The 26,761-nt window shown below is 37.4% G+C and overlaps 2 protein-coding genes across 2 annotated transcripts; one reads left to right on the forward strand and one right to left on the reverse strand.

Moving 5' to 3' along the window:
* Positions 1-1,955: 1,955 nt before the first annotated feature.
* CENPN (centromere protein N) lies at positions 1,956-10,657 on the reverse strand. The gene is made up of 11 exons (XM_074157846.1): positions 10,618-10,657; positions 9,573-9,754; positions 8,366-8,411; positions 7,556-7,612; positions 7,071-7,147; positions 5,341-5,517; positions 4,518-4,619; positions 3,905-3,962; positions 3,364-3,476; positions 2,578-2,701; positions 1,956-2,283 (listed from the first exon to the last, which is right to left on the reverse strand). Exons 2-11 carry the CDS (start codon positions 9,741-9,743, stop codon positions 2,168-2,170), a joined length of 1,041 nt encoding a protein of 346 aa, XP_074013947.1. The 5' UTR covers positions 9,744-9,754; positions 10,618-10,657; the 3' UTR covers positions 1,956-2,167.
* CMC2 (C-X9-C motif containing 2) lies at positions 10,323-25,432 on the forward strand. The gene is made up of 4 exons (XM_074157847.1): positions 10,323-10,445; positions 16,554-16,690; positions 20,952-21,023; positions 23,139-25,432. The coding sequence occupies exons 2-4, from the start codon at positions 16,610-16,612 to the stop codon at positions 23,211-23,213; spliced, it is 228 nt and encodes a 75-aa protein (XP_074013948.1). The 5' UTR covers positions 10,323-10,445; positions 16,554-16,609; the 3' UTR covers positions 23,214-25,432.
* The last annotated feature ends 1,329 nt before the right edge of the window (positions 25,433-26,761 follow it).

The raw sequence follows: 26,761 nt of genomic DNA on the forward strand, positions 1-26,761 counted from the left end.
ATGAATATTCAGCAGGGGCGTGGCCAGGCCCCGCCCCCCGGGGGCGGGCAGCGGGCGGGGCGGGGGAGCGTTTTCACGGCAAAAAGGGGTATAACGGTGCATAACGGAGCCAGGGCACGGGGAGCGGTGACGGAGGTGGCCTTCCCCCGCGGCCCTCCGGGGGAGAGGGGGCTGCAGCCTCCCCTCCCCACACGGCTCTAGACTCCCATCTTCGAACCAAAGACACAACACAAGGGAGGCTCTTTTCCCCTAGGGTTTGGGCAGTTAAAGGAAATAACGTACAATACCGTTCGCTAGGGGAGAGGTAGGGGATGCGTGTGGCTCCCTCGTGTTCATTATACTGCCCCCGGCCTCCCACCTACACGCATTCTGCTGCTGGTGACTAATAAGAAGGTACCTTCTGGCCTGGAACTGCTGTGCGGTTCCTGTAAGAGGCTTGAAATGCGTCTGCGAGAATCAGAAACAAACTTCTTAGTTGTTAAAAGAGGGATGGAGAGCAGCTTTCCCAGAAACAGGCCTACTGGCAGGTACTCACAATGGTTTAGAGTGTTATGAAACTTTACGGTAAATCACTACCATCTCGGGCATTAAAGTTATTTGGGAGAGAGCGTTAGGAAGAAGAAGTTGCAGAGAGTGGAAGGCGTACGGGAGCGGTAATGGGTCTCACTCCTGGCAGGCTCTGCGAGGGTACGAGCAAGATACATTAGGAGGCAAGGCAACTCTTAGAATCACACATTTTGTGTATCACACAAAACCCAGAACTGTTTCAGAATCTTAACATTATGTAAAGTATTTTGTCAAACCAGCATTTAAATGACACAGGTGCAAATCCTAAAAATACATCACTATCAGATAGTCCTAACTTCTTTTTACTTGCAAGTTACACCAAGATGCTGAAAACCAAACCACCCAAAAGTCAGTGTATGTTACACCATGTTTCTAAGTCAGGCCAAACAAACTTCTATGAGAAGACGTAAATTTACACATTTATTTACAGTTTGAAAAAAAAAAAAAAAAGCATTGCCATAGAACCTCTCTAAATATTTACACTGTGCCATGAAGTTACACAGACTGCACGCTGACACATCTACAGGGAATCGGAAATTCCATACACACAAAGTTTCCAGGGAACAGAATTAAAAGAGAAACACTTGTACACTATAACTGGATCTTCAGATCAAATCCATCTCAAATTAAAACCGATGCAGCAAGTTACATAAAAATACCTATATAATTACCAATTACACTTTACCAAATCCAAAGAGCTCCAAAGCTGTCATTTGCATTAGTGAATGTCGCCATCACGATGCTGCAATCTCTATGTCCTCGAGCACAAAAAAGTGAGAACATGCAAGGATCGCAGAAGGATCAAATCTTAATCGAAATATTCTAAAACATGGCCTTCCTCAAAAGAAAATTATTGCCTCTTTCACTGTATCCTTCTAAGATAAAATTTCACAACACGTTTATACCAATAGGAAGATTTTTCTTTTTTTTTTTTTTAACTTAAGTATTTGTTATTGGCTGTTGCCCTTGGTGAGTAAAACCTCTGGATCTGAATTAATACCCACTAAAGCTGGATGGAAACTTCTTGCTGACATCTATATTCCTAGAGTCCCTTCTCCCCTATCGCCCTGTAACGGTCTTTGAATGTGATCTTCACCTACTAAGGTAAAAACACACCTCACCTGCAGACGAGCGGTTCCACTTATTTGAAGGGCACTATTCACACATGGGAAAGGGACAGGTGTCTGTCACTCTGCTGAACTGGAGCACGAGTGAGGCGGCCACCAAGAATATCTTCACCATCTACAGCTGTCACAGTAAACTGAACAGCTACAGCTGTCATGTTGTATCTTTATTAAGCTTTAACTTCACAAATACTATTAAAAATACAGTTAAGAGCAATCACCACATTTATATTTAAAATAACCACGATCTCTCTTTAAATTTTGCAATAAATGTTTTTTTATTATTTAAGGGCTAACTCTTCTGTTAAAGGTAAATGTGGGAAAATAATTTAGAGCAGCCATCATTTGGAAAAAACTTTAAGGGATTATCAAAGAATAAGTTATTTTTTTAAAGATGTGTTTAAAAAAGTTTATGATGATTTAGATTAATAGTAGTAATAAATGAATTCTATATTTCTGTATGAATCAATTTTAAATTAAGGGCTTACAAAACTTCCTGGCAATAAACCTTTTTTCTCTCTAATTTTAAAGTAATTCCTAGCTTTTTGTGGTATACATGTTAGTAGTGGTGAAAGTGGTGCATCAGCCATACCTGGAGGGAGAGAGAGAGAATTATAGCTTAACTCAACCAATATTTACCTTTCGTAACCGTTATAAAACTAAAAACACAGCATGAGTATCCATGTACAACTAGTAATTCTAAGAACAAACTGTATGTATTTAGACATAAGTTTTTACAGCAGCAATTTCTTAATTTACTAAATTTCTATGTATTTCTAAATAAACTATGAAGGTTCTCCCTTACGCAAGGTACAAGCAGAATGTAAGATGACAAAAATATTTAACTGTGGATTTTTTCTCTGTTTTAGAGAGTTGGAACACTTACCTGCTGGTGCCAAGGATTTCAACGATTCTAGAAGATGTGGACTAGAAAACTTGACCAGACATCTGAAGGGTTCTTTTTTATCCAAAACATCTATTTTAGGATCACTTTTAAACATTGTCTCAAGCTGTTAACACAAAATTTAACCAGGGAGTATAAGCAATGAATATATTTTATTTATAGGTTATTATTTAAACATTAAAAATGCACTATGTGATCAGACTGTATCTCATTTGTCTATAATGTGTGATGTTAATATGATTACAGCTGGAGGAATATTTAATAAACTCAGAGGGTGCCACCATGTGGTAAACAGTTTTCTGCTGAAAGAGGTGGCCAGTTCAGTAATAATATAAAACGTTAAGTATCTCTTAGAATTCCCTATATGTATCTATTCATCAGCAAAAAACCCGTGCATCATCCAAGAAGTTAAATGATGGCGTTATCTGTAGTGTGAGCTTTGTACGTACTTCAAATAACCCAAATTTCTCATGATTCAATACCCTGCTGGTCTAAGTCTACCTTTATTACAACAACAAGCCAAAATGCTTAGTTCACAAGGCTGAAAGACTGAAGCATGATCTAGTAGTCTGACCAAATCTCAATGCAAATCTCTCTCTTTCTTAAAGATTCTTTTACCTAATTTATTTTAAAATGTCCTCCCTAAAGTTTAAAAAAAAATTAGAAATCTAGCATACCTTCAATTTGCAATTTAATGTAGCTACCACTACGTTAAAGTTATATATAAAAAAACCCCCACCAAACCCCCAAATTTGTTGCTTTTACTACCTTATATTGTGCAAATTCAAGTTTCGGTTGGGGACCATCACCAAAAGCTTCCAGATTCAGTCTCTGTATTCTTTCTTTCTCACTTTTGTTTTCTTGAATTATCCTTAAATCTGCTGCAGGTGAAAAAGAGAAGGGAAAAGAATAGAAAATGCAGAAAGACAACTTTGTCAGCTGATCTAATACTGTTTTTCTAATCAGGTGATTAGTCCAGTGAAATTCTGAAAATAATAAAGAATTCATCACGATCTTTTATTCATAAGCTACTTGTCTCCGTCTATATTTTCAGTTCTTATTGAGCAAAAAATCCAAGCAAATATAGAAGGAGATACCGGGCATTGAGTATTTTTGGTTTCACAACTGTGTCCAACGACAGTCACAGGGAAATAATTACCTCTCGTAGTGACAGCCAGTGCTACAGCACCCCACAAGGGGTGGATAATGTAAGGCGAGTGTAACGTAGGTACATTTCCTATAACGAATCTCATTTCATAAGCCAGCAGTAGTGATATTCAAACTGCAGTTTAATTTAAAATATACATACCAGTTTCTGGTGCTACATTCCTTTCTTGCAGAGGTCTTGGATAATAACTTTGGAAGTTCTAAATGGAGAGACAAGGGAAAAAAAAAGTTTACTTCACTTCCACTTTTAGAGACTGTAGCTGAAAAGAACTTTCCAGATTTCTTTTCACTTCTCATTCTGAAAGAGTATTCTTCCAGTTTTTGACAATTACTAGAAGTCAGAAAGCCCAGCTTTATTTCGAGAAAAGAATGCCCGTCCAATGATATTTGTGAACATGTCCCTATTTACAAGTTCTACACAGATGAACAGAGTAAGTGCCCATTCTAATAGCCTCCAACTCACTGCTCTAGGATACCTAGTGAAATGATGCTAGAAAATCCTAGGACTGAACTGTTCATACAGTTTTTAGACTGAGTTTAACCATAACAATAATAAAGGGTAGGTGGGATAGCAAGTAATTACCTCCCTGTTGAAATGTTACCTTAATAAAAGGTTGTCCACCTCAATAGTTCAATATTATTTTTATCTGATGATCTCTTGGGAGAGGTGAATTTCCCCACCTAGTAGGGGGTGAGAACTAGGCCTGAAACAAAAAGCAACACTTATCTTCAGATGAAGGTGTGAAGTAGCTCACCTGGCTATATCTCTTAAACACAATATCTTTAAGGGAGTTTAAAGAATGACTTCGAAGCTCCATTTCACGGATGTCATGGTAATTGGAAGCAACAACCAGGGCCTTTAAATAAAAATTGAAATTGTTTTAACATCAGTCTTAATCATCACTGTGTTTATAATATGGAAAAAAAACCACAGCATTTCTAGATATTGCGATGTTTTTGTTTCACGGTCAGCAACTGCCCTTTAAATAGCAGGATTCTTGTGTCTGCAAAAACGTTGAATAGACTTATTAAGCTTAAGTTAATATTTAAAAGCATTCACAGGATAACCAGGTAATCCTATACCCTTATCAGCCGAATAAATAAACAAACATATTAATAAAATAATTTAATTACTACTATAGAAGTCTGCTAAACAGTTAAAAAAATTAAAGACTTCCAAGGCTGATCACCACAAGTTGACAGAAAAGGTTTTTTAAAACTAATTAATAGCATTCTCTGATGAGCTCATACTTTCAGTTCTGGAAGTTAACTGTATTGATGTAATATTCTTCAACTTCTATGAGACAATTTAACTAAATATTGCCTAATGCTTGGTTAAGAAATTAGAACAATTCAAGGTCAGCAAAAATCCCATTAAATTGAATTTATTCACGATACACCGTTTCAAAGGTCTCAAAGATTGGGGTTTGCCCCATTTTTATCACGAGCTAAGGGAAAATAATTACTATGTAAATTACTAAATTATTTTAAGTGACGAATCTTTACCCATACTCTTAACACAAATATAGCTCTACATGACTGTGGTGAAATCAGGGTCTGCACAGTTTTATTCCGTACCTGACAGAGCAGAGGCAAATTGCTCTTAAGCACTGAGGCAGAAATGAAGACATAGGGAGTCTGTGAATGGTACACAACGTAACTGGTTTTGTACTGGTTTGGTTTTGTATACGGTGTTCCCCAGGCAATTCTAATCCAGATTGCATTATCCTCATATTCTCTAAAGTTGATGGTGACCTAAACAGAAAAAGAAAAGCTTTGATTTACCAGCACATTCAAGTGCCCAGAAAGATTTTGTTATCTCTTAACCCTGTGTTCACAACACCCAAACATAATTTAGTCCACCACTGTTCGAACAAGAAACAAATCCCACTAGTGTGGTAAGGACTGTATTTAAATGAAATTCCTCACAAACTGAAAAAAAAAAAATTAAAAAAAAAATCACTTTTCCAACTCTAATATGACTTTTGTTCCTGTTGATGTACATTTTCTTCTGAAGAGTGAAAATAAAAATAGCTTATTACAAAAGCCTTGATTCTCTCTTTTGGAAAATAATAACACAACAAAAAAGCATCTGTTTAGATGGAGGGCTAATGGCAATATTTCCAATATGTCCAATTTTTGAGAAACTAAACTTTTGATCAACTTGTGATTTTAGACCTGACTATAATATTTATCACTGCTCAAGAATACGCAATCAGAAATTTGAAGATTTGTTTTCCTGTTCTTGTGGATTTTCTCCTCGGTTACTTCTTTTTACCTTGACTCAATCTGGGTGACTTAAGAGTAGGAAAACTTCCTTAAAAAAAAAAAAAAACCAACCACCAAACAATCCTCCCTTTAACTGAGGCACATGTAGTCAAGCTTTTAGTCCAACTAGGAGAGAACCTGTTTAGATTGCTGGACCAGTATCAATTCTCAAAGCTTTTGTGGAATTTTTTTTTTTTAAATGAAAATGCCACAAAACTTTATAGAATACATTTATATGAACTGCAGCTGATCATCCATTAGTCCGATTTGTGTTTATTGCCCTCTGCTGTTGTCAGTGGGAATCTTTTGTGCATCAAGAAATGAACCTGCTAACTAGGCAGAAGCATTTTCTATTACCTTGTTTACATGAAGCTGGCGAGCTAAAGCAAGGAAAGGCTTCTGCAAATTGCTTAGGCAAAGAGCGAAATGATAGTGCCTCCCTCCCATTTATTTTTCTTACCGTGCTCATTTCTGTAGTCCAGAAACCGCTTCTTGCTATTGACAGCGGTCTTTCAGTCATTATAATGTAATGATATACCAGGGTCAAGTTCTCACAGCCATCACAAAATATCATTTCAAAACCTGAACTAAAAGGAAATGGATACAATTTTGCTACTAATCCAAGTGGTAGCAACTGAACTTCCTTGTCTTGTGTATTGGCTACTTCAAATTCCCTCTGTACTCCTTTTGATCTGTTGTTTGTGTAACAGGACAAAGCAGTATCAATTTACCCAGGCAACAGGTACACTTGTATAGGGCAAAGATTTGATAGAAAACATAAACATACTGCCTTTCTTGAAGACTGTCATATTTTAGGGCAAGCTTACATTTTATTTCACTCCAGCGTAATTGTAAAGTGGCTAGAACAGATATGCAATACATTTCTCCTATTTCACATGCAGTTCCTACCATTCCCAAATGAATAATTCCATTTGATTTTTGATGCAGACTGTAAGAAAGAAAAACACCTCGCTAAAGTTACAAAAACAATCTATTGACACCAGAGCCGTGTAACAAATTTAGAATGGATTTATTCTTACGTTTTTCAAGGCTGACCGAAGTTGTCTTTTAAATTTTTTTTTGAAATCGGTTAAGTCAAAAACTTCTGTTTCTTCCCCTGTTACATAAGAAAAGAAAAATGAGAATTGTGTTTAGAAGAACTAGTTCAGAGATGTTGTTACAGTTTTGCTGAAACAAAATTAAGCACCAAAAGCTGAAGTTCCATAGCCTTATATGAAAAGCTCTATATTAAATGTGAGCCTCATTATTGTGATATAGAGAAAAGGTTAATATTTAATTAGAAGTTGTAATTTCCAGTAATTGCTTGAGAAGTTAATCAAAAGTATTCTAAAAATTTTAAAGATCTCTCTGTTGAAAAATCCATACTAGACTACAGTTAAACATTAAAGATCTCTACTGAAAAAATCCATGCTAGACTACATTTGTGTTTAAAATGTACAACATGAGGCAGCACTGCAGTAAGTTGCCAAGAACTGTGAGATTACAGCAAGGAAAGGCATTTTACCTCTTTTGTTCATCTGGTAAACACTCCATATTCTTTTGTTTGGGTAGATGTGGTTGTCTAAGAAAAAGAGGAACTGCTCAACAACACAGTGTATTATCAAACGGTAATTAAAGGGACAAATAATTTTACAATACTTTTACGACCAGTTTATTTCAAAAAGATTTCTTCTGGTAACACAATAGAATTTATTCAGCATTCTTAAACTACCACTCATTGTAAACCTAAAAGCAAAATAGTTTTTTATTAAAAGAGATGGGAAGATCTTTTTAAATTCAGTTAAGCAATGGGTATCTCAGAGGTTCAATGTTTAAAGAAGGATTTTACCTAAAATGACCGAAACTCAGTCTAACGTCCAACTAAGAAATGTAGACTGTTAAAAAAACCCTTGAGATTTAAACTATTGTATAATCAAGTTGTGAATTAATATTGGAGTTAGAGTTCCACCTGGAGCATTCGGTGATAATTTTGCCAATGCCACTCCTTATCAGAGCACGATACTACTGACTTTAGGGTTCAGCGCATACTGGAGATAAACATATCTCTCTATGTTTATAACTGTGTGCTGGATGTGGTTTACCACAGTTTACATCTATTTAGACCTCAGAAGAAGCAAACATGCTTTTGTCAATTTTGAGCTTTTTAAACTTTTTTTAGAAAGGTCAGATCCAATAAGATTCATCATCTAAAATGTAATCTTTTTACACCAAACGCAGCTGTATCTCACAAGGGCAATTCCTATGTAATTAAAGGCATTATCAAGTTACTCAGAAAAAATATAGAGATGTTTCTTTTTATTCATTTTTTACTTACAAATTATGTCTAGGACAGCTGCTTGCTTTATATCTGCAGAATTTTCCTGGAAAGAAGAATAACAGTGCATGGTGAACTGCAAGTCCAGAATGCTCTATCACACTGTTAAAAAGTGAAAAACCTCAGTACCAGTGGTTTAAATTACATTGTACTGAAGCCCACAGCAGGTACACTCCCCTCAGAGACACCCCACCTGTGGTCCCAATGTGCACACAATACAGGTTTGAGAAATCAATAACAAAAGCTATTTCAGCAAGGTTTAAGTGTTCCTGCAGAAGCAGCAAGAACGTTGTCCTTATAGTACGATGTACAAGCAATTAGAAGGTAAAATTAATGGGTATTCACGACATTATGCAACACTAACTAGTATTTCACTGTCAGGAATTTTAACTTGCTTGGTTCCTCCTTATTTAACCTTTACAGTTTCTTTAAAATCTTTTCATGCTATGATACTACTTGTTACAGATGCTTCAGAAACAAACACAGTTTTAAAACATAACATTTGCTATCTTACAAGAATAATATCATAGTTTTTCAACTGCAGTTTGATCTACACCCCAGATAATTAATCTTTGGGTACAAAATTCAAAGGAAGTGATACAAAAAACCTATAGAATTTAAAAGATATCAATAAAAACTGTACCTATCTGGGTTATGATACTCTATATAAGATTCCTAGCACATATAAAGATTCCTGGTACACAAAAATCAGAGCACCTAAAGAGGCAATAAGAAAACCTTTTTTTTTTGCTTACAGTATGCAGAATGAAGCAGTTCTGGCCAAAGCAACTTTGCAAAAAAGTCTAAAGAGTCTAAAAGATATGAACTAGTGCTATCCTCATCCATATTAAGTAGATCTAAATTAGCACTATGTAATGAGTAGACATCTCAATCAATGCCTTTACAGTTTAGAAAACACACATTTCTTAAAGGTTTAACACACTAAGCGTTTATCTACCTTGTGCAACTTAAGATCTCAAAACATGTATTCTCGTACTCAGTAAGGGTCAATCCTGCACTCCTACCAATCAGACATAACTGATGCTACGACCAGCTCAGCTTTACATTTTTCAGATTACAAACCGCTATTTGATGCTGTGTTACTGCCAAAGAAAATTCATTTCTTCATAGGAATGGTTTTTTGATGGTGCTTCAACATGCATCCTGAATGTCACTGACAGGCACAGTTCCCGGAGGAAAGGGTTACCTCACAAAGCTGAACCACATCTTGAGATATGTTCTCCTTTATCTGGTGGAAGTTTACTGTTTTCAGCTGTGCCTCGGAGAGAAAGCCCCATTTCTGTAGCATCGTCTTGATTTCATCTCGTGGGATTTTCAGTACAGTTCTTCGGATGTACTCAGCAACAGTTTCGTCCATGACGAAGCCACCTGAAACGTTGAAACGTTAAAGGAGTTGAGGCGGAGGCACAGGCGGGCTCAGGAGAGTCACTCCCTTTGGAAAGCGTACAAAGCAGCACCGAGGCACTACTAGCAGTACATCGGCATCAGTCCGACGCGTAACACCACCACCGATTCCAGGGAGCGAGTTAAAACGCTTCCTAGAATAACTTTTCCTCAGGTTCCCCTCACTGACCGAGGCCTGGTGCGAGCTTCTGGAGAGAGACGGGGCGCCAGCCTCACCCAGGCCTGCCACTGACTCTCTAGTCCGCCGGGTGTCCGGGGGGGACGTGAGGCAGCGGGCACAGACGCGAAGAGAACGGCGTAACCGAACGGAGCACCGCACCACGACCGACTCTACCTGCCCGCCGCCGCCGCCGCCTTCTTCCTCCTCCTGCCTGCCCGCCCGCCGCGCGCCCCACCAACCACCGCCCGCCTTTCGAAGCGCCCAATCAGACTCCGCACGGTGCCCCGGCCGCCCAATCACAGGGCGTCTCCGCCTCTCGCTCCGCCCCGCCGCGCGCCGGCGCCGTGGCGGCGCTTCCCGCCGCTACGGGCTGCGCTGAGGCGGTTTCCGGTGGGGCCTGCCCGCGTCATCCGCGCATCCTCCCGGTTCTGTGCGGCCGGTGGATCGCTCTCAGTACCGGTCGCGTCTGGCTGAGCTTGTCCTCTGGGGACTGGAGTAAGTGTGAGGATGGCTGCGAGGGGAGGCTTTGGCCAGGCCCGAGTGGGCCGCGTCGTTCCTCTCTAGCCCCAAAGGAAAAGAGGGGCCTATGGGGAGGTGCCTTCCTCACCTCCCTCCCTCCCAGCCCCACTCCCTGGCTTTGGGGGAGCCGTGTCCTGCCCTACCCTACCTTGCCCGAGCTCGGGGCCGGCTTCTGGGACCCTCTGCTCGCCTCGCCTCGCCTCCTCCTTCAGGGCTCAAGGAAGGCTTTTAAAAGAGCTGTTATGAGTGGGAATCTGGGGCTCTCCATTGCGACTGCCGTAAGCTTGCTTTTCTTGTGTCTCCCATCGCTGTTTTAAGGACTCCTGGGAGCACTGAGGAACTACAGAGTGAAAACAGTGTGGGTTAGTTCAGTGGGCCTCTTCTCCTGATATAACTGTTGGTAACAGTGTAGCAGACCCTTTCACCTGATAGCAAAGCTGTGTTATGCTAACAATATTTACTTCTGCTAAGTGCGCTGTGCCTTCCACCAGGGGTCTTGCTGCTCAAGGGATGAGGTCCTGTCATTTCCATCAGGGGAGTGTGATCCTCTTGATCCCCTTCTCTCAGAAGGGGAAAAGCAGCTCTACAGTAAGCAAGAAAATTGTGCTAGCAGTACTACCTTTATAGTGTTCTTATCTGCTAGATCAGGAAATAAATGCAATAGTAATGAAATGACACCTGGTCTGGTGGATGCAGCTGAAGTACAAGAGCAGCTTGCAAAGCAGGAATTTGGTGACAGCACCTCATCTTCAGCGTGCTTTACTTCTTATACGGGCTGGGTCTTGTCATTCTTGACTGAATATTGTCATCTTTGTAGATACAGCAGGGATAGAAAGAGATTGCTTCACTAATATTTTGTAATATAATGCTATATTGTGCAGTGTCACTTGCTGCGTATTATAATAAAAATATTCCACTAATTGTCCTGTAACTGTACTGATGTTTGTTGTATTAACACGACCTTAAATAATTGCCAGGTGGTGAAAATACCCTCTTGTGCTTTACTCAATCATTTATTTTAGTCTGAAATAAAACGAGAAATTACTTGATATTCAAGTTGGTGTTCAACTTGCTGTATTCAGTAGGACTAATAGCTTTTTAACTTGCTTTACTAAGTATGAAATCAGGTATGATATCGTTTTATCAGATACTTATTCCTAAAAGTAGCCTGTGAGTACTCATTCTGCTGATGTGAGGGACGTTGAATTGTTGGCAGAAAGCAGTCATTCAAAGAGTTAAAATCAGTATGAATCTTATTTATCAAAGGTTTATTATTATTTAGGTTTAGGGAAAGTAAATGCAATCTACATACTATAAAAACATTGTAAAAGTAGGCATAATCTCCCCCCTGCTTTTGCATTTCCTTAGTATTTACAAGTCTTTATGGATATGTATCTAAATTATCCCCCCCCCCCCCCCGCATTCTGATATGTAATATTGAAAAACTAGTGGATAGTTTTGAAGACTGAAACTTAAGAGGTTGTGACCAATTTTTATCAGATATAGCTAAACTTGGTTTATATAAACTGAAGGTGTCTGGCCAAATTTCTTGGAAACGTGAAAGTTAGGCTTCATTCTCAGTGTGTCTAATGACAACCTTAAGGACAACCATTAGGATAAATGATACTGTAATATCCTGATCAGGAAGATGTTAACCCGAAAGCTAGAACTGAAAGCTAGAAACAGAGTCCTTAGTTCAGAGTTCCCTAGGGTTTTGAAATGCTGTTCATCAACTGATTTCTCATTTCACTGAATGACCAATCTTCTAAGTATTCTAAGCTGTTACCATCAAAAATATTTACAAATTGTGTATTAAAGATAATACTAGGAATGCAAAAGTTCTGCTGAAGTGATGTGAATGATACCTTCAGGTAACACCCAGCAGTTAGGTGTGGAGCTGAATCCTTTTTTATGCTAAAACTTTTTATAATCTTACAGAAAACAGCTGTGACTGGAGCAAACAACGAGCTGGTGGGTTTGCAAGTATTTTTCTCCAAAGCCAAACAGAACAATACTATATAACTGAGAAACCCAAACTATCTGGTCTTACTTAAATTAGACAGTGAAATGAAGTGCAAAAGTAAATGTTGCACATGGTGAGTGATACAGTGGCTTTATAGGAATTTGCAGATCTGTTCACCCGTCCCTCTGCTGTTAGTACGTGTTCTCATTTGCATGGTCATGCTGCCGCCTTGTGGGTGTTATTTGAGTGCTTGCAGCAAATGCGTGTTTTGCACATTACTATTAAATATTTAACGTATTGAACATTTGTATAGATCAGCTTTTAGATCAGGGATGAGTATTGCTTCTTGTTAACTTACATGTGGATTCCTGTTAGGAAATCTTTAGCAAGTTGATATGCTTAGTGTTCAGGATTGCTTATGCACAGAATTATCTTGTAAGTATTATTTTTCTAAACAAAAATACTAGCGTTGGAAATTCAGTATCATTGTCAGAGACCTTCTAAGTTTAGGCTTTTGATTTTTCTTTTTTTTTTTTTTTTTTTAATCTGATTTATGGTGGAAACCATAAAGCTAGAACCTGCCCTATTTTCCCCACTTTAAGATAAACTACACAGAACATGATACTGGAGCAAATTTTACAATTTCTTAATTATTTTTTTCCCTGAAGGATAGTGTAGATTTAGAAACTGGTTAAGGAAATCGAAATACCAATCATCTTTGCCCATGTCTTCTACCTTCAGAGGCTAATAGTTTATAGAAATTTGCAGTTAGTTCTTAAGGCATTTCAACCAAATCATTTAGATATGTATGTAGTGTAATTTTTAACAAGGAAGGAAAAACTGCAGAATTCAAAGTCTCATATAAAAAATATTAAAGGGCAGACCGTTGTTGTGCAACCCAGTGAAGTATGTCGGTGCCTTAATGTAAAGAGTTCATCTAAATACTTCTCTCCAAATACTTGCTTCAGATATTAATGTTTGCTTGGCATTTTGCAGTCCGTTTTCCTCCTAAAGCAATTCTATATTTACTTAATATTGTTCTACTTTACAACAGTAAACAGTATTTCTTCTACAACAGTTGTATATTCACCTTGACATTCTTTATCCAGCATTTCTGTTTGTAGTTTTCTCAGAGCAATTTACATTGCTTATGCCCAATTTTTTTCTGTGATTTTTTTTTTTTCCCCTAGTGTTTTTTCATACTGTCAGATTCCCTAAGAGCTACCACCTATATAAAATTCTGTCCATGTCGACTTAAATTCTGGTAAGATGGCAACTTGCTATCTTTATTTTAGGTTAGAAGATTATTTAAAAGAAACTAAGGAAACCTATAGCTCATCCTGTCCTTTTTTTCATACATGTTTTTGTTACTCTTTTTTCTGTCAGAGTCATTCCCCTCCAGCAAAAATATTTTAGCTTTCTCTGATTGTTTATAGATCGCTGTCTAATCTGACACTCCTAAACATAAATATAGCGTTGAGCACTGATAACACTGTTCAGTCATGAACTTCGAAAGTACTTAAAGGCTCCAGTTAATTCTTCTGTGATCACTGTAAGATGTTTTGTTACTTTAATCCGTCATAGCCTATGTGAGCTAAGTACCATATCTGGTAATGGAACTTGAAAGATTTTAATATTCAATGTTATTTGCAAATGAATTTCAGGAGTACTGATCTATGAACTGGTGTGACAGTTAGGACCTCTGATTTGTAGCCATCTATCCTGCAAGAGGTGCCATTGGAAAATTAATTTGTGGTGTTGGAAGGCTTTTAATTGATGGAATACACTGTCACCTATATGGTTTTATCCATTTTATCTGAGAATAATTTTGTAAACAATGGCAGTGATTACTAATCTTCGTTTAGAAAGAAAAAATTTTTCCTTGAAATGCTCCCGTTGACTTCCTGGTCTGTGCTGATGTGCACGCTGCCTGTTTCACTAGAGCATTAGCCTTGCTGTCTCCTTCTGAGACAGCCAGCTCCGACGACAGTTTTAGGAAGAGCGGTCGGAGGCTGAATGATGGAGAGATTTAATAATCAGCTGGGTTCACACATGTTAAAGTAATGCGCAGTCATTGAGCAGGTCACCCTCTCAAGGGAATGCTAACTCTAGTGCTATCAAAAAAAATCTACTGATAAATTTAAAACATATTGACTTTGTGTGGCATGCAATCAAAAGCTGGTGGCAATAACACAGCAGGGTTCTTAATCACTTTGCTGTTACAGTCGTGCTCCTGCTGTCATATTTCTAAAGGTTCATTTGTTAATTTGTTGAATGGAATGCTTAAGCAACTTGTACGGTTTCCAACTTCTTCTGTGCTAAGAGTATATGTAGTGTAATATTAGACTTCCAGATAGTATGGGGGAGATTTTTGAAAGAAATTACTACATGTGTTTATAACACAATGTGGAACATATTCTCGTGGGTCTCAAGAGGCTTTTAAATCTGTTTGGATTTTTAAGATTTTGTTTGCTTATGGGAATGTAACTCTTGTTAAGCTGAATACATGATGGGAAATATTGGGTAAATTAGTGTACATACCTCTTCAAGCCAAATATATTACTTGAGTGTTCTAGGAATAGCAGTGTAGATTATAGCTGCCAGCACTGCAGCTGAATATTGGGATTTCACAATTGTAAAATCTGACCACTGCCTACTAGTATTTAGCTTGTCTATTTAGCTGGAGTGTTAAAACGGTGCTGGCTGTTTAGTACAAGTTGTAGCAGTATTTGCCTGATGTAGTGCAGCTACAAAGGTGACGTCTTTGGGAGGAGAGGGAACACAAAATACTAAGTAAACAACTAAAAAAGGCATCTTTCTAATTCAGTAGCAGTATGGGTCATACAAGTAGAATTTTGTCAAGGTGAGCCCATTTATCCTGGTATGAACTGGACTTTTCTTCTTCCCTCCTTGGTAAAGTAATCTTCCACAACAAATACGTCATCTTATTTCAGCCATTATCATATGATGCTTTCATCCCTTTCAAGAAAAGATTTTGAAAATTACTTCTGGGAATATATGTATATATTTTTTTTAAATGGAAGGTAATATAAAAAATAATTTCTAAAATTAAGTTTGCTGCTGTCCCACAGAACCCCTCAGAGAAGGACCTGGGGGTCTTGGTTGACGTGAAGTTAAAACATGATTTAGCAGTGCACCCTTGCGGCAAGAAAGGCTCACGGCATACTGGGTCGTGTTAGAGGCGTAGCTGGCAGGTCAAGGGAAATAATTATTATTCCCTTCTCCTTGGCAGTCTTGAGGCCACGTCTGAAATACTGTGTTCATCTCTGGGTCCCACAGGCCAACAGAGGTGATAACAAAACTGAGCCCAGCAAAGGGGAAACTGAGAGGGTCAGGAGAGTGGAAGAGCTGGCGCATGCAGCGAGGTTAAAGGAGTTGGGCTGCTTTAGCGTTCAAAAGAGAAGACTCAAGGGAAACCTAAATGCTATCTTCAACTCTCTGAAGGAGGGAGGCAGCTATGTAGAAGACAGATCCAGATGCTTTTCAGAGTAGCACAGTGAAAGGGCAAGAGACACCAAGTGAAGTTGCAGGAAGGGACATTCCAATTGGGTACAATTAAAAAACCAAAATTACTGTTTTGATTAAGTGCGTTTTTTTAAAGCATCATCAGTGCTTTGGGTCAGGATTTTTTAAAAAGCATGTAGATAACTAAAAAAAGATGTCAGTTCTCAGAGTGCTGTAATGAAATATCATTGTGCTTCCTGTTCTGATCCATCTTTGTAGAAGGTAGAGAGAAAATTACATATACTTAGCTTTTTTAAAGCTAGAGAGAAAAAAAAAACTGACATAGGAAAGTGAAAAGATAATCTGCAATTCAAGAAAGATTAATGCTACTAGGGAGTCCCTGAAAATTAAAATTCCAAATGTGTGCTTATGTCCATGGCAGCAAAGGATATAAACTTGTAGTTAACTTTTAACATTTGGGCTGGGTAGCAGAAGAGATGTGCTGGTATTAATTACTTTAACTGTGTACTATAAATTATATATATTAAGCTGCATTTTGATCTAATTTTTTTTTGTTAAAATAACACTATGTGATAATATCTTAAGTGGTTAACACAAAACTTTTTAGTTATACTTTTGTATTTTGATGTTGGCAGGTGGAAGTTTTCTCAGATTCTTGTCCTTGTACTACTAAAATTATCCCTAACTAAAGATGCATCCAGACCTGTCTCCTCATCTGCACACTGAAGAATGTAACCTAATTATCAGTCTGCTCAAGAAGTGTCACAAGGAGGTAAGGAGTTTTGAGCAGAGAAAAGAGTGGGTGGGTTGGGGAAACGAGTGTCAGATAAATTAGTGAGAATATTATATGATCATAGAGAGAAAAGCCTCCTCTAGGCAGAACAGCCATGGAACGTAGCTAGTACAGTTTCACTGAAGAGGTATCTGACAACTGTGTGTAAAATTTTGCCAGTGATTTCATTAGGAAATAAAACATGCCTTAAAATTTCCTGTGCTACACCTTGACAAGTATGGACCTATTTTAAGAATTGAAATAATTTCTGCACCTTTTAGTACTGTGTGCGCCTCAAAAAACAATAATAAAAGCAACTTCAAAGGCCTTCTTTTTGTACGCTCGCAGCATTTCCATATTCCAGCTGCCCACTGGGCAGATGCTTCAGTCTGTTTATAAGCAGATGTGGTGAGGTGGATCCAGACGTGCAGGATGCCTTACATTCGGTGCTTGGTGACCTAAGTGCCAATTACTGTTTGACTTCCATCTTCTTAATAGGCACCTACCCAAAGATATAAAATGCAAAACTGACTTCAGGCTTCTCAAGACTCTTCATTGCTTCAAGAAGATATATTCTTCATGTCACTTGTTTAAAAGTCTTTTTTTAATTTGCTCTGTAGTAAACCTTTAGAGGTAGAAGAGCCAGCGTCTGCAATGGAAGCTAAGATACCTGCAGCATTGTTGCAATATTGTTAATTATTTTTCCAGTTCTCTTGTATACTCTAAATAGATGTTCTGTACAGATGTATTTCTGTATTAGTGCATAAAAGGTCAATTTCGTAGTTTCCACTGAGACAAATATATCTTCAAATGTTAAATATGAATGTGAAAACAATGGTTTACAGTTACATGCAATCTACAATATTTTCAGCTCTATGTTCAGATGTGATGTTTATAATTTTTTTAATAATGCAGTTACCCATAAATTCTAACACAATACATATAGTAGCTTTACTGTTTTGAGCAGAACTGTGCATTTTTGTTTGCAAAAGTTGTCACAGAAAGAAAAACAAGGCTGATAATACATGAAATGAGAGGAGATGTTTTGCATGAAACATTTTCACAGATTTTAAAGTAGCTTAACTAACATATCAAAAAAACTTCTGCAGTACCACGCTTTCTTATGATTTCTAAATTACAGCAATGAAGGGAGCAAAGTTTTAATACTAAAATTCACTTGCAGTGAGTACACTGTACTGGGTTTGTTCAGCAACATTTAGTTGTACTTTGTTAGCACTTGTAGTGCAGTATCTTGAAATGTAAGTGTGCTGGAATCTGTTGGTGCCATCTCATATATGGTGCTTCCCATACTATTGACTGACTGTTCCTATGGACTGTCTGTATTTTTTAAACCTAAGGTACAAAGTTCTTGTACAGAACATCCCCAAGCTTTAAAACTGAAGGTTGTATTAAGTGTAAGAGTTATGTTTTCCTTCTGTGTTCTAAAATTTTAATTTGCCTAAAAATGCTTTAGGTAATTTGAGAGATTGTAAAGACTTTCTTTTTGTCTTTTTTTTTTTTCCCTTTTATTAGTTGTTTTTCTATTTTGGAAACAACTTTAATGTTATAATGTAGCTACAAGTGTTCAGTAGCTAGAATTAAGTGAGAAGACTTTCCTTGTACATTAAATATTATGGTATCAAAAGGATTGCCAAATAAAATGACAGTTAAAAGGAGAATAAAACTTCTGTAGGCTATATAAAATGAAAATGTTGTCATTAATTTTTCATAATTGTGAAAACGAAGCCAATCAGAAAAGAAAATACACTCAGATTTGTCCTGCTTATTGGTATATGCATAGTTGGGCTTTCTATGCTTTAACCAGAGAATCCAGAAATACCCATTTACTCTTTAAAGTAATGGTTGACTGTTTTGTTTTATAAAAATGAATGTTAATGTATAAGCATCATAAGATTTTTGTATAATGTAGCTTATTAGACTACTTTGACTTGAAGAGGCAACTGGAACTAAAAGGTGTACTTGAATTCCTTGTCAGCAAGTGATTCAAAGGAATCTATTGCCAGTTTGAGTTAGGACGGGACCAGGAACAGCACTAGTAGAGTCATGCACAGGATTATATTCTCTTGGTTTTGTTTGAAGTTTATCTTTACATGAAGAGGAATTACTTTTGTCAGTGTTGTGCTCAACTATTGTGCTAGCGATCTCAGAGCAGAAAGGGTGAAGATGGTTTCTTTCACACTCAGTTGAAAGGAGGCAATATCGTTCCATTTCAAATTCAAGGGGAATGTACTGAGATATTCCTTTAAAATTGAAGTCATGGAAGTCTGAAAAATTAGTGATCTTAATCAGTTATGAGTGAGTACCTACTTTTTTGTTGTAGTGCCAAAATGGCTTAAGAACCTTGATGTACAATTTGAACTAATATGAAGAAAAGTATTATTTTTTTTTAATTGGGTGTCCTGTGTGTGCATTTTCACAAAAGCCAGTTTGATTTACTTTATTCCTAATCTAGAATCTGCCCATTGTGTCAAGTTTCACATCAAGCAAGGAGAGGTCACTGGGTTTCCTATTTGATGTCATTATTTTAATTTTTTTTTTAACAATGCCACTGGTGCCAAGCGTGTGCTTTAAAGAGACTTATTTTTATAGGTAGCAGCTGAAAGAAATGCATGTTGTCTTGCAGTCATATCACCGTTAAGAGGCGTAATAACTATTTTTGAGAAACTGATTCTTTTTTCCTTGTAATCTGAACCAAAAATTTGACACCTTAGGAATCTGGCTAAATAAACATAGATTCAAATCACTGAATGTACTCGTAAGAGTGGAGTTAGCTTGAAATGTGAGTGCTCACCTTGAAATGTAATACACAGGTATGGGAACAGAATACAAAATTAAATCTTGATTACCTAAAATGAAAATGTTGTAAAAGCAAGATCGGCTTGTGTTAAAGTGACCATTTATCACATGCAACTGCTTCAGAGTGTCATCTGATGCCCTTTATAAAGCAGAGAGGTATAAACAAGCTAAGTATAGCACTGCTACAGTTAAGTGTTTGTCATAATATTTATTATCCCACTGTTACTTTCAGTGATGTTCTATTGGCTGAAATCTTGTCCAATGTTTGAATTCTCAATAGTGTTCCTTGTTCCTGTATTACTTGTATAAATCCATCTAGCTGCTCCACAGCTACAGAAATGCATATAGGTTTCCCTCTGAAATACGTAAATTACTGTTCTCGTCTATTTTGGTATTTATAGGTTTGTTTTGTTGGTTTTTTTTTTTTTTTAAATTCATTAGTTCTCTAAAAGACTGGTCAAATTGTCTCTGTTGATTGTACAGCTGTAAATATCTACTAAAATCTCCACTCCTTCAGGCCTTCTGAATTGCTTGGATGCTCTGCTACTAGATTCTGCCACCAGATTCTGTGGCATGTTGGCAAGCATCACTCTGGAAAAATCAGTCCTTTTAGAAGGATGCATTCTGAGAGTGATTTGATGGCTGATAATTTGAAATCGCTTCAGGAAACCCTGGCTAAGAGGACAGATTTTTATGGTGAATATCATCAGATTACCTGGGGAATGTCTGCAGTTTTCTGGAACTAAGTAACACTTAAGTATGGATAAGGCCCACAGCTGAGCTGTCTCATAAAGATGGTAAATGCATCTCATTTATTAACCTCAAGACCTGGAGAAACTTAATCTCCCTTTTTTTTTTCATACTAGTTTTAACATTTCATTCATTTAAGCTTAGTGCCTGCATCTTTTGGACCAACACCATATTCTTCACATTGTTGGGATGATGTAGCAGCAAGTCCTTTGCCTCTCTAGGTCTTGGAGAAATAATGGAAACTAAAGCGACAGAGGACATTGCCTCCAGGATGCCAGTAGATCTCCCTGTGTCTTTCTATATCACAAACTGGAGTTCAGAATATTTATTTTTTTGTACATTATTCAAGCTAGTGTGAGTGAAAGTGGTAAGACTGATTCCTAGAGCAATAAAATATATGTTCTACATGTAGGTTTCATAGCTTCTGCTTAGGTATCCTATTTTAGTCTGGCTACACAACATGGTGAGTACCTTCAACTTTCAGCAAGGCAGAAGTGGTTCAAATGAGGTTGAAATGAGCTCTAACTTCTAGCTACTCAGTTAAAAAGTTAGAAAGCATCGTTTTTCACAAAAAGAGAAAAGGAAAAGAAGACCAGGATATGTTGCAAAATGCAGATGACTTCTAAGAAATTTAGAGCTACAGAGGAAGAAACCTTTGAATTGTAAATCTTTTTTTCTCTCCCTAATTTATCAGCACAACATTTTGAAATTTTTTGGCCATTGCAATGATATTGACCGTGAGATGCGGAAGTGCTTAAAGAAAGAGGTAAGAAACAAATTTATTATGAGTTAACTGCTTAATAACGAGGAAAAAAAAGTCCATTGAATAGAAGTAGAGTTGCTTTTAGTAAGTAGTACAAATCAATAAATAGGCCTTGAAATGTAAGCACATTCTGGAGTGGGCATTTGAGACTAAATTTAAATTATTTTGATAAATTTTTCAGGTAAAATCTGGCTTTCACAAATGGCATGGTCTATTTTTGGATATAGAAAAACAAGCAAACTCATTTTACCCAAACAAATATTGCAAATAGGAACTGACACTTCACAGGTTGCTTCTGATTTTTTTTCTTAAATTTTTTTAGTAGTGGTATTCACACAGAATAGAATGTAAAGCAGTAAGGGTCATTTCTGCGTGAGTAACACTTATTACTGAAGTCAGTTGTGGTGACTGAAACTACTGGATGAGTTGCTGAGTTAGGCCCTAAATGAAAATACTGCTGCTTAGGACCTGCTGATTGTGGTACTACATCTGCAGATAGGAAGGAGCAGAAGACTCCCAGTAGTTCAAGCAGATTAACTAGCTTGAACTAGTTTCACATTTTCAGCAGAGTATCAACTGGTCTTTACGGTTGTCATGCATACAAGCAAGAACACATAAATGAACATTTCACATTTTAACTTGATATTGTATTTAATAATTTTTATATAAATTCCACAATCGTGTCTGAAAAGGGAAACTTCAAGTGCATGGCAGCCGGGACAGTTTGGACCCCCTCTTATCCCTCTGTCAGTCTCTGGGCATTAATTTCATTTGCTCATGTCAAATACCATTTTTTCCCCCTGTAAAACCTGTTGCACAGATCTGGAAAATAACAAAGTAAAGTTTCTCTCCATGTCATCTTATTTTTTTTTGTTCCATTGAAGCCTTTACATTAAAGGGAGTTCTTGATGGGTATATTTGTCTGCCTTCTTAAAATATGCCATTACTGGGAAGCCCCTGAAAGGCTGTTCACAAGTAGAGAATAGGTACAGATACAGTTTTTAAAGATCCATTGTTCTCATTCTGTGTAAAAACATGGATGAGTTACTGAAAAATTAAATACTGGTATGGGGAAAAGTTAAGCATTCTGTAAATGTTAAGTAATGTTTTTGGCCATTATTTCTGTTATAAAGCAATCAGCATAACGAGTGAAAAACTGCAAATCCTTTCTAAAATCAATCTGCTTAGTATTTTATTACATTATATAGAGAAATGAGTATTGGTGGGCTACTTGGTTTTTATTCTTGATACCAATTACTAAAAAATTGAACAAGGATATGCTCTAACTTAAGGCCAAGAATAATTTGCTTCTTGTGAAATATATACCAAATCATGCATTGATTTTAATTTTTCATTTCTTTAAGCCATGAAAAGGTTTCCTTTTTGGCTGCAATGAAAGAAGGTTAGGCTCCTCAGTCTTCAGGCTTTTGGTAGCGCAGGGGCATACTTGAAAGCATGGTCATCTTATGCATGTGTCTGAACTGTGAAGGTTTTTGTGATTCCCTTTTACACTGGAGTCCCGTCTCTGTTGCATGTTTTTTTAAAACCATAAAAAAACACCCCCAAAACGTCTTACCCTCCTTCAACCAAAATTTGCCTTTGTTCCTTTCATCTTGGTATACTACTTTATCTGTGCGTGTAATTAATGACCAGGATCAAAACCAGACCAAGTCTGTGATGACAAATTCATGTTTCAGAAGGCAGACACGCTTAGGTTAATCAGAATCCTTTGAAAGGAAAAGAGCCTGACCTGTGCTCCAGAGTAGCACCCATCCAACTTTTTCCTAGTTCATGTGTGAAGTGTAGCTGTCATACATAAGAGGCTTTATTAAATAATTGAGTTCCTCCCTAGATTAACTGAATCTTTTTTATTAGTATGTTCTTATACTCTTTAGCTTAATACCTTCAAACTTAAAAGCATGTATTTTATCAAATAAATGTTAATTTCAAAGTAAAAATGAACCAATATATAGATATTAACAAGAACTGCATTTCTAATGCATCAGTCAAAGATATTGTTTCTGTTCCTGAGTAATAAACACTCTCTACATTTTTAAATGTGACTTATCTGTTCAACGATAACAGCTGATTGTTTTAATTTCCTTATCTCTCTTCTAGTATGAAGAAAACAGGGCCAGGAACCAGGCGATACGGCGGCAGATAATTAATGCTCACAAAAACGCCGAGAAGTGAGCTGTGCTGTACTTGGGCAGCTGCATCTCAACAGGGACGCTCGGGTGAAAGTTGACAGAATACTTCTTTCCCATCACCAACGCTCAGCCTGTGGTTTGTGAAACAATGAAAAAATAAACGCACCTAAAACATACTCATTACCAGGAAGGCAAACAATGTGGAAAAAAATAAATAATACATGATCACTCACAACTTAACTTTATTTTTGACCTCTAAAAAAGCCAACTATTGTGGAAAATCTTTGTTCTGGCATAGTTTTGTTATGATTGTTAAGTAATGAGGAATCAGTGTGTGTGGAGTATTATGTATTCAAGGCTGCTCTATTCCCTACCTTGTGCTGAGTTGCATTTATTGTTTTGTGTTTAGGAGTTTTTTGTTCATCTTGTATTTTTTTTATTCTTTCAAAACACTGAATGACTTTTCCATCACTCTACGTAATGTTGTGATAACACTGCTTAAATGAATTAGCAAAAAGAAATTTTAAACACATGGCTTGAAATTGGAAATTACCTATCAAGTAATAATTGGAGCTCTAGTATTTTTATTGGAGCTAAAATGATGAAACTACCATCTTCCACCAAGAAGATTAAAAATCCCTCCTGCCAACTATATGTACGGTGTGGACTGTTGTAAGACAATTTGTTCATCATACCCAAAGCAAGCACAGCCTTAGAAATTCAGAATGGAACATTTCCAGGGATTTACAAAGCATTGCCTTGATTTTTGTTGAGTACAATCAATGTGTGCTGAGTGATTTTTTTGAAGAGGAGTTCTGCCAAAAATACAAGCTAAATAGTTCTTCCACATACTCTGGTACAAAGATGAAGTCAAGTTATGACCGACACTGAAGTGAAAGAAGGTGTAACTTGTCTTTCAGTTGGGCAAATCAACTAGTATTGTGTTAATCAAGTTGCCTCGTAGCCTACAAGAGCTGTTAATTTGCTATCAAACTGCAGAAAGTACTGAACAAGGCTCTGAATTCAGAAGGTTTGGTATTAAAACATGCATTGGTTTGTGCAGTGATGGAGGTGTTTCTCTGAGTGTCTGCTGGATTCACCTTATTTTTAAATGACTTTCCTGTTCTGCCTAGCAACAAAAGACTACTTTAAAAAAAAATATAGCCCTGACACCTTTTGAAGAAAGGGTGCCTGTTCTACAATGAATTCTATGGTCTGTTGTAAGAACCGTTGTTGACACTCAAGTCTTGAAATTGGTAAATGAACCTGTTTTTGGAAGAAAGCTGTATTTTGTGATCTATTTTGAAAGATTTATTAGAATAATTTTACTTATTTTTTCACTAGCTGGGTGGACCCAGTTAAATTGGTAAAACTTAGCCAGAAAGTTTTCAAGTGAAAGTTCCAAGAACAACCGAATCAATTGTTTCTTCACATTTTGACATACCCTCTGCTTTATTAGAGCAAGTAAATGATGCATTATTTGAATTAAATACTTGAGTGGTTGGAAGTGATGCAGTCTTTTTATTGGTGCACTTCAGAATACTTTTGAAGAGTACTTTATACTGAAGTTTCCTAACTGGGAACTCTGCATCCTTGATCCCGATCCTTCATCCATTTGTGATGACAAAATCTACTTCAAGCAGGCTCTTAAAAAGCTTGTAATCTTTTAAGTAAGTAAGTAAATAAATAAATAAATTGAGAATTGTCCTAGAGATTAGGTTGAGAAGCTGATACCTGATTGCAAAAGCACTGAAGCTTTTCTTTCATCACCTTCTGTGAGTCCAGCTCTTTCACTAGAATAGCAACAAAACATGAATCCAAGAGCCACTTAACACAGCTTGTTAGTCAGAATCATATTTTCATATTTTCAAAGATCAGTGTCCTTAATGAATGAAAGACCAAATGGCGTGCACAATTTCTATTGATACTTTGAACTACATTTAGCAATAAATCTATTCTACAAATAAACTTTGTTTACCTAGTGAAAGTATGATCACGTTCATCCTGTTTCTCTCTGCTAATTGCCCACTAGAGGTGCAATACGAGATCGCCCATTGATTCCTGTGGGTTTGTTCCTTTTTTGAAGGCGTTGCGTTGCTAATTTGATCTTGAAGCTGAGAAACACTAGTGTAATAATACTTAGGATTTATCTGATAGAGAAAAGGGTAAGCAGGAAATGTTAAATGTGTTTTTTTGGTTTCCTAAAGTGAGCTGAGTGGTGAGTAGGGGACATGCTGGGTGAAATAAACCTTACCTATAAGGACACTGAAGACACTTTATTGTAATGTCGTTTGTGTATAGAAGCATTTTCCCCCGTGTTCTTTCTGAAGGAGCAAGTTTGAGGGAGAAGAAAAAAAGAAATTTGATGGAATTTTGTGTTGCGTTGTGTGTGAGAAGCTCTTGGGCACTTCACAAGGGAAAGTGAAGAAGGGGAAAATATAAATGGAAAGGGCAAATGGCAGCTTTAATGCTCTGGTGTTAACCTCTGTCTGCAAAGATCACTGTACTCAGTTGGTGCTCAATTCTACTAGGAATAGTTGAAACATTAGTTATCTGTCAGGGGAAATTAACGTGAGAGAGATTCCAGCCAGTGCTCCGTGGCCAGCTTGCCATAAATTAATTTGGGACACCCTTAACCTGCAGCGAGTGCCCTGGCGCGGCGTAGCTGTGCCGCACCAGCACAACACCTGAGCAGAAACAGCACTGTGTGTTTGTGAGCTCCACAATGATGGGGAGATGAGAATTCAGTACATCCCCATCTAGTCTTTATCCAATTTAACCTTCCTCTGGGCTTTCTTGCAGGTAATTTAATAATTAACTTGATAAAGAGCTATAATACTGGCTTTCATGTACTGTTCATTGTACACCTCATCTCATGTATGGCCTGCATCTCTTTTGCCTTGTTTTTGGACTTTTTGGCGTCAAAGGGCCAAAATGTGCTGTATCCACATGGCTCTTTATACAGCAGGATTTGAGTCCGATATTACTGTTAAAACTGCAGCGCTGAGTGTTAATGTAATACGAATATACTGTTTGTCTCTCCCTGTTCCACTCCGGCTGGTAACACCCTGAAGGAATATGGCAGACGCATTTGTGGCAGATAAAGTCTACGTGCAGTTTCTAGACCTCCATTCGGTTGAGCTAATGGTTTGTACAATTTGGGTGAGGGCTGTAGTCCTGTGAGTGTTCTAGCCACTTGATTTTTCCCATCAGATTTCCAGCTGATCCCCTGGTTATTCAAACAGCTGGGGGAATGGCTCACAAACACAGGGATGAGCTGATTGGGAATTTTATAGGCAATCTTCCTGAACATCAGTGCACACTCAAAAAAACTCCTGTAAGAAATGTAGTCTTGGTACACACTCCACAGGAATGATTAATGTGAATAACTATTACTAAAATATGCAGCTGAAAAGTTAGTTATGTCAACTGTAATTGTGAATCATTGTAATGAATGTTTCCAGTGTTCCATACTTTATGCTAAAGCTCTTCACCACATGAGTAAAGAGTCTTCACCATTCCTTAACTTTGGCACTGCCCGTGCTTCAAAAGAATGTCTGACATCTAATATAAAATCTTTCTGATATAAAT

The sequence above is a fragment of the Numenius arquata genome, chromosome 13, assembly GCF_964106895.1.
Source record: "Numenius arquata chromosome 13, bNumArq3.hap1.1, whole genome shotgun sequence".
NCBI lineage: Eukaryota > Metazoa > Chordata > Aves > Charadriiformes > Scolopacidae > Numenius > Numenius arquata.

Bases quoted from the DNA above. Each gene is read 5' to 3' on its own strand.
- CMC2 (XM_074157847.1), top strand. From the start codon at position 16,610: ATGCATCCAGACCTGTCTCCTCATCTGCACACTGAAGAATGTAACCTA. The intron at 16,691-20,951 runs GTAAGGAGTTTT...CTAATTTATCAG, and splicing joins TCAAGAAGTGTCACAAGGAG to CACAACATTTTGAAATTTTT. The intron at 21,024-23,138 runs GTAAGAAACAAA...TCTCTCTTCTAG, and splicing joins GGAAGTGCTTAAAGAAAGAG to TATGAAGAAAACAGGGCCAG.
- CENPN (XM_074157846.1), bottom strand. From the start codon at position 9,743: ATGGACGAAACTGTTGCTGAGTACATCCGAAGAACTGTACTGAAAATC. The intron at 8,412-9,572 runs GTAACCCTTTCC...TCTTCTTTCCAG, and splicing joins ATGTGGTTCAGCTTTGTGAG to GAAAATTCTGCAGATATAAA. The intron at 3,477-3,904 runs GTATGTATATTT...TTTCACCTGCAG, and splicing joins GAATGTAGCACCAGAAACTG to CAGATTTAAGGATAATTCAA.